General features: G+C 45.0%; 1 protein-coding gene across 1 annotated transcript; it reads left to right on the forward strand.

The window, feature by feature from the left end:
* The first annotated feature begins 3,849 nt into the window (after positions 1-3,849).
* On the forward strand, positions 3,850-11,753 carry LOC137547473 (protein kinase C theta type-like). Its single transcript, XM_068271071.1, has 4 exons — positions 3,850-4,055; positions 7,416-7,504; positions 8,741-9,006; positions 11,090-11,753. The coding sequence occupies exons 3-4, from the start codon at positions 8,789-8,791 to the stop codon at positions 11,751-11,753; spliced, it is 882 nt and encodes a 293-aa protein (XP_068127172.1). The 5' UTR covers positions 3,850-4,055; positions 7,416-7,504; positions 8,741-8,788.
* Positions 11,754-12,132: the final 379 nt, after the last annotated feature.

The raw sequence follows: 12,132 nt of genomic DNA on the forward strand, positions 1-12,132 counted from the left end.
CGCTGCTGTAAAAGGCGACGCAAACTGAACCTCAGGCTTGAGGTTCAGCAGCCTTCAGCACAGCCTGCGACTGCTACCCCAGGGCCCACACCACCGGCTAGGAGGAGCAGAGCCCACGCAGCTGTGCGTTCCATCAGGGCTTTCTTGGGCAGACTTTTCCGCTGCTGTAGACCTGCCCCTTCTACCGGGCGTTCTTCAGGAGCACAGGAATATCTGATATCGGATGATTTCGGTCATGTGGAGGAGGGAGTAGCTGGGAACCCAGCGCCGGAATATCAGATATCGGTTATTTCACCTTATGTGGTGGAAGCGGAAGAAGCTGGTAAGTACTACATCATTATATGTTATTACACATCCCAAATATATAGGTTAATATTGAGGAATCTATAGCAATGAGTGAACAGCAGGCAGACCAATAATGAGTGATGATTTTTACATTTTTCTCAATTAATTTAATGAGGATATGTAATAAGCTGTCTTTCTCACAGTATTAAAGCCAGACTCCCCAAACTTGACACAGTCAGTGGGTGAATGGGGTTAAAATTTTGAAAAAGTGGGAGGAGCTTAAAACAGTTCACCAAATTTAAGCCTTTCATTTTAAATAGGAAATTTTAAACTGAAGCCATTCTTAGGGCCTGATTCACAAAGCGGTGATAACTCAGTTATCACGCCTAAAAGACTTTAGGCATGATAACCTTTGCACCGCTGAGTTAGCACCGCTTTGTGCTGATTATCGCGCGCAAAGTCCCGCGCGCAAAAATTAAGTCCCATAGGGCTTAATGGACACTGCGCGCGAAGTGCGGTGCGGTGCACGCGCCTACGCGCAAACCGTTGCGCGCGGAAAATTCGCGCAAGTTTCTTCTTATCATGCCTAAACTGAGTTTAGGCGTGATAAAGGGCTTTTCACTGGCGTGCAAACACTTTGCACCGCTTTGTGAATCAGGCCCTTAGACTGCGAATGGTCGGGTCCTCATACGGCACAGTCGGTCATAGGGTGACTGAGATCACAACTGGACATAATCAGATTGCACCAATCAAATTGCCTAGTCCAGTCTGATTGGTCCAATTGTGCAATGTGATTGGTCTGATCTGATTGGACTAATTGTGCAATCTGATTGGTCCAACAGTGCAATTTAATTGATTCTGATTAGTGCAATCATGCAATGTGATTGGTTTAAATTAATTGGTCTAACCTTGCAATGTGATTGGTCCAATCTGACTGGTTATATCATGCAGTCCGATTGGTCCAATCTGATTAGAACAATCATGCAGTGTGATTAGTATAATCTTAAGGTGCCTATTAATGGTACAGTTTTTTTCAACAGATGCGCTTTTCCAACACACTTTGTATGATCACAATGTTCAGAAAATTGCACAGTGTGTCGAAAATTGATGTGAAACCATTCTTTGGTGGATTGGACCAGAAAATGTAATCGATCTGAAAGTTAGATTTTATGATCACATCTGAAGAGAGAAAATACCCTTAATGAACAATCGATAATTAACTTCTGATAACTTGTGGTCATAAAAATGCTTCAAAAGATCTGATGAAAAAAATTCCGTTAATGGGCACCTTTAGACCAATGTGATTGGTCCAATCAGATTGATTTAATCATGCTATGTGATTGGTCCAATCTGATTGGTTCAATCAATTTCACAAAAAATGAACTCATCCCAGAGTTAGCAGGGGCACACTCCGGCTGTAAAGGCGAAAGTGTCAGAAGATGCAGGCTGGGAACGCACTAGGCGTTGCGTGAAAGGTTGCGTTTTGCTGCAAATGCGTTTCTGCATTTTTTTGTCATAGTGAAGTGCATTTTGAGTGCATTTACGGTTCGCAGATGCGTTTTACACTTGTATTTTGCTTGCGTTTTACTGCGTTTGTGTTTCCCACATGTGAGTCACAAGTGCATTTTTGTGCATTTTGTTTGCGTTTTGATATGCATTTTATGAATTTTTTGGGAATGTAGCCAGTATGGAAAGTGCCGGAAGGTCCCATCTGCTTCCACCAGGCCCCTCTTGTGATGTTATAACAGCAGCCTGTATACCTCTGTGATGTCAGGGAAGCTTAGCACCTGCTTACATGCACAGGCTGCTTCCACCACGCCCCTCTGGTGATGTCATAATAGCATGTAAGCAGGTGCTGAGCTTCCCTGACATCACCATAGGTATACAGGCTGCTATTATGACATAACCAGAGGGGCGTGGTAGAAGCAGATGGGACCTTCTGGCACTTTCCATACTGGCCACATTCCCAAAAAATGCATATCAAAACGCAAACAAAATGCACAAAAAATGCACTTGTGACCTTCCGGCACTTTCCATCAGATTTTATGTTATATGTGAACAAATTGATAAACAAATAATTGGCCTAGAATTTGGAGCCATGACTTTGTACACGTAGAAAACAAATTAAATGACCTCTACAGCAAACAAATAAAGCAGGTAAAATCTGTCAGAACCGAAATCTTTTGAACCAGTCCTCATGTGGGATTCGCAGGGTATTATTTATTTTCCAAAAGCATTTCCTTAATGGCAGTTGCTAAGTCTAACTGCCAAAATAATGTACAGTTCAGTATGGAGACTGGCTTAGAGGTTTTTTGGTAAAATTAGTCAGCGATTGGCCAATCATAATTGGACGTGTGTACCGGACTTTAGTGAATTGAAAGCAATGTAGAGGTCAAAAAAAACCTTATCATGGAGTGTAAACAAGGGTTAAATCACTTTGGTTGCCACCTCCATTCTGATGAGGCCTCCTCCTCCCTTTATGCTGCTATCAAATTTTAGCCATTCATTTTAAATAGGAAATTTTAAACTGAAGCCATTCTTAGAATGCTAATGGTAGGGTCCTCAAACTTGGAACAGTCGGTCACAGGGTTACTTGGTCACAACTGGACGAAATGAGATTGTACCAATCAAATTGCCCAAAAAAAGATTGGATCATTAATGGCCACAATTGAGGTGACTGGTCCAGTCTGATTGGTCCGATTGTGCAATGTGATTGGTCTGATCTGATTGGACCAATTGTGCAATCTGATTGGTCCAACAGGGCAATCTGATAGGCTCGATCTTATTGGTGCAACCATGCAATGTGATTGGTTTAATTTGATTGGTCTAACCTTGCAATGTGATTGATCCAATCTGACTGGTCAAACCATGCAATCCGATTGGTCCAATCATGCAATGTAATTAGTCAAAACTTAAATTGCCCATTAATGGTACAATTTTTGTTATCGGATACGATCTTTCTTTCGACACACTTTTTCTGATCAAAATGTACAGAAAACTATAGTCTGGGGTGAAAATTGATGTGAAACGATTGTTTGGTCAATTACAACAGAATATGTAATCGATCTGAAAGTTGGATTTTATGATGGTATCTGAAGAGAGAAAATGCCCTTATTGAACAATCGATAATTAACTTCCGAATACTTGTGGTCATAAAAGTGCGTCAAAAGATTGCATCTGCTGAAAAAATTGTTTAATCAATTTCACAAAAAAATACATTTTCCCGGAGTGTGCAGGGGCACACTGCTGCTGTAAAGGCGGAAGTGTCAGAGGATGCAGGCTGGGTTCACACTAGGCGGTGTGTGAAAGCTTGTACCTGTATTACTGAGCATACCTAACTATAGCCCATAATCGCATGATCATGTATCTTGCAGCGTTTGTTTGAATAACTTTGTTGTATGTTGTATAACCTTTTTACATCTGTCATTCTTGTATCATTATATATACTTATTGTCCAGTGCGGCGTAATATATTGGCGCTTTAAAAAATCAAAACATAATAATAAAAGTTGCATTTTGCTGAATGTTAGGCTAATCATTTTTTTATCTTTGTGTTCACAGGTGATTCTGGTCATGTGGTGGAGGTAGTAGCTGGGGATCCAGCGCCAGGATACCAGTTGTCGGATGCTTCACCTCGTGTGCATCTGGTGGAGGAGAATGAAGAAGCTGATGTTTCTGGTTATGTGGTGGAGGAAGTAGCTGGGACTCCAGCGCCAGGAAATCAGCTGTCTGATGCTTCACCTCATGTGGATGTGGAGGAGGAAGAAGCTGGTAAGTACTACATCATTATTGGTTATTATGCATCTCAAATATATAGGTTAACTTTCCTAGCGGAACGCAGTTTATGAGGCTGCGTCCGCGGGAGGGATTTTTAGAAAAAAATCTTGTTTTAAACTTCGTAGCTAGCACTAGGCTAGCTACCTGTGTCCCCCAAGTCTCCCGGCACCTATCTGCTCCCCCTGACCGCCGCGGGCAACACTCACCCGTCTGCGATCCCGTGAGAGCCGCAGATTCCCAATTAGCTTCAGTCGTCGCTATGGCAACGAACGGACATGACGTCATGACTTCATGCGCTGTCCCGATCCTCCCCATAGCAAAGCCTGGAGCTGATCGGGAGACTGCGCCATCGCGGGATCCCTGTGGGGTATGTATTGCGGCGGGGATCGGGGGGAGAGCGGAGGCACTTGGGGGGCACAGGTAGCTAGCCAAGTGCTAGCTGAAGACTATGTAACAAATTTCATTTAAAAAAATTCTCCCGGGGCCATGCGATCCCTGCGGTGGCTAGTCCGACACTGTGTCGTGCTTAACTCCAGGGAGGTTAATACTGAGGAATCTATAGCAATGAGTGTACAGCAGGCACACCATTAATGAGTGCTGAGTCGTTGCTATTATCAAGGCGCATTACATTATATTTCTACACTTTCCAATGCAGCTATAGTTGTTCCCTTTGCTCCCCACATCCTAGATAGTGTTGTCCCCCAGGCCCATGAGCCAGCTGATTGCCCCTCCCAAGGTATCCCCTCCAAGCTAATAGTGGTTATCCAGTGCCCTGCATTGATGCAGAATGGCAGCAGTGCACTCACCTTTCCAGTAGCCAGGCACCCTCCTGTGTCCTTTTGTCACCATCCCCTAACACTGGAGGCTGTTCTCTCTGAGCCGGCAGCATGCTATGTGAGTATGTACATGCTGCCGGGTCACCAGGGCCGGCCTTAGGTTTGACAGCGCCCTGAGCGTAACCAGATTTTGGTGCCCCCATTCATCCTACACACACGCACGCACACACACACACACACACACTTTTATCCTGAGTTATCTTCTATGAGATAATTTTCATTTTCACTTTAAAATAACTTTTTAAGATTTCAGTTAAAACGCGCTAAGTGTGAAAGGAGCCATAGGAAAACATGGGACTTACTTTGAAAATCAGTTTTCTTTCAGTTTTAACTGAGAGCAACTGATTAAGTGTAAAAGGGCCCTAAGGGGGGATCTGCCTATATATACACTAAATGGGGGATCTGCCTACATATACAAGACTAGTAGCCTATATACACTAAGGGGGGATCTATTATAGGCAGATCCCCCCCTTAGTGTATATAGGCTACTAGTCTTGTAGGCAGATCCCACCTTTAGTGTATATATATATTAGGCAGATCCCCCCTTAGTGTACGGGTAGCACGGTGGCGTAGTGGTTAGCTCTCTCGCCTTGCAGCACTGGGTCTCTGGTTCGAATCCTGGCCAGGGCACTATCTGCAAGGCGTTTGTATATTCTCCCCGTGTCTGCGTAGGTTTCCTCTGGGCACTCCGGTTTCCTCCCACATCCCAAAAACATACAGATAAGTTAATTGGCTTCCCCCTAAAAAATTGTCCCTAGACTATGATACATGCACTACACATTACATACATACACATATGACTATGCTAGGGACTAGATTGTGAGCCCCTCTGAGGGACAGTTAGTGACAAGACAATATATACTCTGTACAGCGCTGTGTACTATGTCGGTGCTATATAAATACTTAATTAGTGTATATATAATACATACACTAAGGGGGTTCTGCCTAAGATATATATACACTAAAGGGGGGATCTGCCTACATATACAAGACTAGTAGCCTATATACACTAAGGGGGGGAGGGGGATCTGCCTATTACAGGCAGATTCCCCCCTTAGTGTATATAGGCTACTAGTGTAGGCAGATCCCCCCTTTAGTGTGTATGTATATAGGCAGACCCCCACTTAGTGTGTGTGCATATATATATATATATATATATATATATTTATATATATATATATATACATACATATATACATACACTATGTATGTATATTACTTTTACTGGTGGTGTGGGGTCTGTCCAGTCATTTGGGGAGATGGCCAGCCCGAATCTCAAGGGACAGTCACACCCAGTCACCCACTGTCACACAGCCAGGTCAGGGCAGGGTGGCTGACACTGTGCCACTGGCTGGCACACCGCACGCTTCCAACCTCCTCCTGTCACGGGGCCAGCAGCACGGGGCGGAGCCTCTCATACTGCCTCCAAGAGGCTGCAGCAGTTGTTGCTGGTCTTCTCCCCCAGCGGCACCAGAGGGCGGAGCCAGAGAGGAAGACAGTTGCGCTCCGCTGCGCAGCCAAGCTGGAGCCAGCAGCCGCTGCCAGTGAGCATAAATTAACAATATGCGGCCGAGCGACAGGAGAGCGGCACGGCGCCGCCCCCTGGAAGCCGGCGGCCGGCGCCCTGAGCGATCGCTCCGGTCGCACAGGCCAAAGGCTGGCCCTGCGGGTCACATAGGACAGGCGCCAGTGTTCGGGGATGGAGATGGCAGAACATAGGAAGGGGGCGTATTGGCTGGAAAGGTAAGTGTGCTCCACTGTAAGTACTGCATCAATACAGGACACTGAGGGAGCGGGCACTATTATCTTGGGGATAGACCTGGTAGGGGACATCAGCCTGCTCTAGGGCCCTGAGCATGAGCAATTGCCTAGTTCGCCACTCTAGAAGCACCGCCCCTGTGCCCAGTAAAGAGTGTTATTTCCTTGAGACAACAGCAATTTGATTGGTCCAATCTGATTTGCTCAATCATGCAATTTGATTGGTCAAATTTACCTATGTCTTTCTTTTTCCTACAGGAGAGATCATAGACAATATGTGGATGGTTTGATGATATGATAGATTTGTAGGACTTTTGATTGGCAAGTCACAGCCACATTGATCACATCTCACTTCTGTTTCTTTTGCATAATAAAAAGTGATACAGGATCAAAAGGATCCTGACCAGCTAATCAAAAGGTTCCTGCGCTGTGATCACATGACCAGCCCATCACATTTCTCCATGATCTCTCCTTTGGGGGAAATTCTAGGGTAGAAGGTTCATCACTATTTCACAGAGTCCACATGCGGGAGAATGCTGGCTGACATATAGAGGAGTAGAGATAAGTGTGAGAAGGTCCCGGCAGGAAAGATGTGGATGAGCACAAGCAGATCTCTCACTACCTATTAATCTCAGCGAGACATCTGCCAGTGTAGGGCTACCTTTACAACCATGTATAGGCTTTGATTATGTATACGCTTTGGTTTATAGGAAATCTCAGTAGATGATGATATTAATGTGATTTTTCTTTCTCTTCCAAGGCCCGAGTGGAATCCAGACCATCAGGACGCCACTGACTGTGGACAGCTTCAAGTTCCATCAATTTCTCGGACATGGGGCATTTGGCAAGGTAAGTAATTAGATAGATTTCCCTAGGGGCGGGGTCAGACCAGATATGGCTTTAGATAGCCATCTTTATTGGTCTCAGTGGAACTAGATATAGACAGGTAGCAACTCTGGCCTGCAGCATTTTTGCATTGTAGTGGCTGGATAGTGTAATGGTCAGAGATGCTCAAATCCGAATTCGGGTGAGACCCGGATAGTTGCTATGCGGATTTCACCCAGTTACCTGTGCAGGCTGAACGGGGGGGGGGGGGGGGGGTCAAGCTTACCTATCCTCTTCGGTCCATCCCTCGGCGCCTCCCACGATGCGTTCCACACTCGTCACGTGAGTATAAACACTTCCTCCTTCAACCCGAAGGAGGAAGTGTTTGTAATCACATGACCGCCGCGTGGAACGCATCGTGTGAGGCGCCGAGGAACAGACCTAAGAAGACGTCAGATAGGTAAGCTTGACCCCCCTGCCCAGCCCACACAGGTCACATGATGAAATCCGAATAGTAACTATCCGGGTTTCACCCAAATTCGAATTTGAGTATCTTTGGTAATGGTTAAAGAGACTCTGTAACAAAATGTTCAGCCTTATTTCTTCTATCCTATAAGTTCCTATACCTGTTCTAATGTGGTTTGTCTTACTGCAGCCTTTCCTAGTTGCACAGTGGCTGTATTATCTCTGTTATATAATCTAATCTTCTTTCCTTTGACGGCTTTGCCGGGCTCAGGCAGGAATGTGCTGCTCTGCTGTTATAGGCAGAAGCTATACACACCCTCTACACACCCCCTGCAGGCTCCGTGTGAGTCACAGACTGAGCTCCTCTGAGCCTATAACATGCTGTTAGCAGCCATGTCTTTTGTTTGTAAACACTGCCTAAAACTGGCAATTACAAGCCAGGATTGCAGGGAGTGGCAGAAACAGCACAGAGGGGCCCAGGAGAACATAATGAATAGAATGGTATGCTTTTTATTGTAAGAATTTTAAAGTACAGATTCTCTTTAAGGGCTCTGCCTCTGACACAGGAGACCAGGGTTCGAATCTCGGCGCTGCCTGTTCAGTAAGCTGCACATATTCAGTAGGAGACCTTAGTCAAGTCTCCCTAACATTGCTACTGCCTATAGAGCGCGTCCTAGTGGCTGCAGCTCTGCCGCTTTGAGTCCGCCAGGAGAAAAGCACGATATAAATGTTCTGTGTTTGTTATTGGTCCATCTTAACTATCGAATACTAAATATTCTCCTCTGTCTCTTCCAGGTTTACCTTGCTTCCCATCGAGCCAGTGACCAACAGCTGGCCATCAAGATGGTCAGGAAAAGAGCATTCCTGAAGAAAGACCCCGAGGTCATCTTTAGGGAGAGTCAGGCCTTGAAGACCCTTAAGAAGGGTCCCTTCATCACCCAGCTCTATGGTACATTCCAGTCGGAGGATTACCTCTACTTTGCCATGGAGTACCTGAGCGGGGGAGACCTGTGTAAACTTATAGATGATGCTGATGTTCCCTTTGACATTACAACCCTAAGGTAAGATTACATACCTCCGAACTTTTTGAGATGAGAAAGAGGGACACTTAAGCCACGCCCCTGCCACACCCCTGATCACACCCCGGCACACCCCTAGCCACACATACCATAAAGATTTTATAAAACAAATATGTTTTATAACTCAAACGACACTGGTCCTTTCAATCCTGGTTAATTTTTCTTCATATTAACACTTGAAAACTAGAAATACATCAATTTAAAGGATGAGAATACAGTTTAGAGTCAATCAAACACACATTTTTTTCAGTAGAGAAATACCCATATTTATATAGAAAGAGGGACAAAGTCCTGAAAGAGGGACACGTGAGGAGGAAAGAGAGACAGAAGGGCAGGGCTCCCAAAGAGGGACAGTTGGGAGCCATGAGATGACTCTGCTGTTTTATAAAGCTAACAACTGTCCCTCAAGCCCCTGTAACCAGGCCCGGATTTGTGTCACAGGAGCTTATAGTCACAAATGTCTTGGCATCCTAGACTCCGCCCTCCTTGAGCCTACAAATCACTGCTGAACCACACCACAAGTGTGCTGGCTGTCCCAGCTGTCACTTCTCCCTTACTTCCCTTGCCCGCCATGGGTAGCTACAGGTGCCCCTTAGTATTAGGTAGCCAGAAGTACCCTCAATATTAAGTTGCATAGGGAAGGAGAGAGGGAGGCAGCTAGAGCAGCCTTTCTATCATCAGGCGCCTGTAGGCATGTGCCTACAGTGCTTTATGGTAAATCCAGCCCTGCCTGTAACCCCTGTGACCTGGGGGTCCCACCTCCCCATCCCCAATATGCAGAGCAGCGCAGGGAGCAGAGTATGTTACCTGTTCTTGTGTCACTCAGCTGCCCTCCTTACATCAGCTGTGCATGATGCTGCATACCTGTCACATGACATGTAAGAGGAGCCAGTAGCCATGTGGAGGTGTGCAGCACACAGAGCCCACCCACTGTGGGGAGGATATCAGAGCAACATGGTGCTGCAAGCAGGGAGCATACACTTCTTCCTGCACTGCTCTGCATACTAGTGTGTGTGTGGGGGAGGGGGGGGGGGTTATCTGCTAGTCCCCCTGTTACAACTATTCCATCTTGTAAATTACCCTTATTAGAAAAGGTTCTGGTAAAATGCTTTATTTACATCACATCAATGTGAGGAAGTCATTTTACACACTGAAATTTGTATTAGATCTTTAGAATGAGTCAGGCTGGGTGCACACATAACATAACGTGAAAAGGCTGCATTTTATGCCATGTTTTCATTTTAAGTTGTGTGCATTTTTTGTGTGTTTTTGCTGCGTTTGCGTTTTTTAACCGTTTTGTGTGCGGTTTTAATGCGTTTGCGGTTTGCATATACAAAACGCATGTGAGATTTGTATGCGTTTTTTATGGGTTTTAATATTTACATTTATGCAAATCACTAGGAAGACAACAGGAAGCGGAAATAATCAGATATCTTTATTTTTTTAAAAAAACGCATCAAAAACGCATACAAAACTTAAAGGGGAACTGAAGTAAGAGGTATACAGAGGCTGCCATATTTATTTCCTTTTAATCAATACCAGTTGCCTGGCAGCCCTGCTGGTCTATTTCTCTGCAGTAGTATCTGAATAACACCAGAAACAAGCATGCAGCTAGTCTTGTCAGATCTGACATTAATGTCAGAAACACCTGATCTGCTGCATGCTTGTTCAGGGGCTATGGCTAATAGTATTAGAGGCAGAGGATCAGCAGGAGGGCGTGGCAACTGGCATTGCTTAGATGGAAATAAATATGGCAGCCTCCATATCCCTCTCACTTCAGTTGTCCTTTAATATATTGCGTTTCCATTGACTTTCATTATGTGCTTTTTTGATGCGTTCATGCATTATATGCAACAAAACTAGCGATTATAAAAACGCTAAAGTACAAACACACACCCATGCCTTTTTTATGCTGCCCATGGAGTAACATTGGTGCATAAAACGCAGCGGTTTGCAATGGTAGCATTTCTGCTATGTGTGCACCTGGCCCCATGGATACATCTTTCTGCTTTATTTGTGTATTGAACATGTGATGCTAATAATGATTTTATTTCTCTTCCATCAGACTATTTGCTGCACAGATGGTCATCGGCCTGGAGTACATCCACTCCAAGGGTATAATCCACCGAGACATCAAGCCGGAAAACATCCTTCTGGACGGAGTCGGGAATATAAAGATCGCTGACTTCGGTCTGGCAGCACAAAATGTCTTTGGAAATGCCATGACTAAAGGATGTAAGGGGACCTTGTTCTATATGGCCCCGGAGGTGTTCCTAGAGATGGACTACAACCACACAGTAGATTACTTCTCTATGGGAATCGTGCTCTTTATCATGGCGTCCTTCAGGTACCCATTCCTGAAGGATGAGGAGGATAGGTTTAATTTTGACCTCAGATCCTCCATTTGCTGCACATCTCCAGACTATACAGCGGAGATGGACATCATGCTGAAAGACTTCTTGAAGAAGCTACTGTGCAAGAGCCAGATAAGGCGTGAAAAACTGGTGAAAAACCTGAGGGAAGAGCCGCTCTTCATCCAGATAGACTGGAAGGACGTGGAGTCCGGAGAGGCACGGCCCCCATTCCATGTGGAACCACCACAGGAAAAACCGAGAGACACACTGACTGTGTTTGAGATCACCTATTCTGAGGCAAAGAGGAAGCCCAGATTGCGAGCTGAGCAGCAACAGCTCTTTAAGTCGTTCTCGTTTGCCAGTGAGGGGTGGTGAGTTGTGTGGAAGACCTGCCAGCTTCCAACAACATCAGCCGTCTACTCACTTGGACAACAACATCAGCATCATCATACATCATATTTATAATAAAAAAAAAATGTCAGTTTGTCTGTATGTATTAATGTTCTGAGATTGTAAATTAACATACATAAGGTAAAATTTAGCAACAACAAACGGAAGGGCAGCCCCCACCAACAAGAAGTAGCAGACACGCTTGTGGTCCTTCATCTCTTTGTCCAAAGAGGAATGGAGTACTAATGTTATAGAAGGGATCCAGCACTTTCTGAAAATTAAGAACCAACTTTTATTTGCAAAGTGTATAGTTGTAGACATAGCCCCTGATGATATGCTATGCAATGAAATGCATAGGGCAGAG

Source organism: Hyperolius riggenbachi, chromosome 2, assembly GCF_040937935.1.
Source record: "Hyperolius riggenbachi isolate aHypRig1 chromosome 2, aHypRig1.pri, whole genome shotgun sequence".
Classification (NCBI taxonomy): domain Eukaryota; kingdom Metazoa; phylum Chordata; class Amphibia; order Anura; family Hyperoliidae; genus Hyperolius; species Hyperolius riggenbachi.

What these genes read in the sequence shown, in the direction of transcription:
- LOC137547473 (XM_068271071.1), top strand. Translation starts at nt 8,789, where the DNA reads ATGGTCAGGAAAAGAGCATTCCTGAAGAAAGACCCCGAGGTCATCTTT. An exon ending in TTTGACATTACAACCCTAAG is followed by an intron (nt 9,007 to 11,089) that starts GTAAGATTACAT and finishes CTCTTCCATCAG; the next exon opens with ACTATTTGCTGCACAGATGG.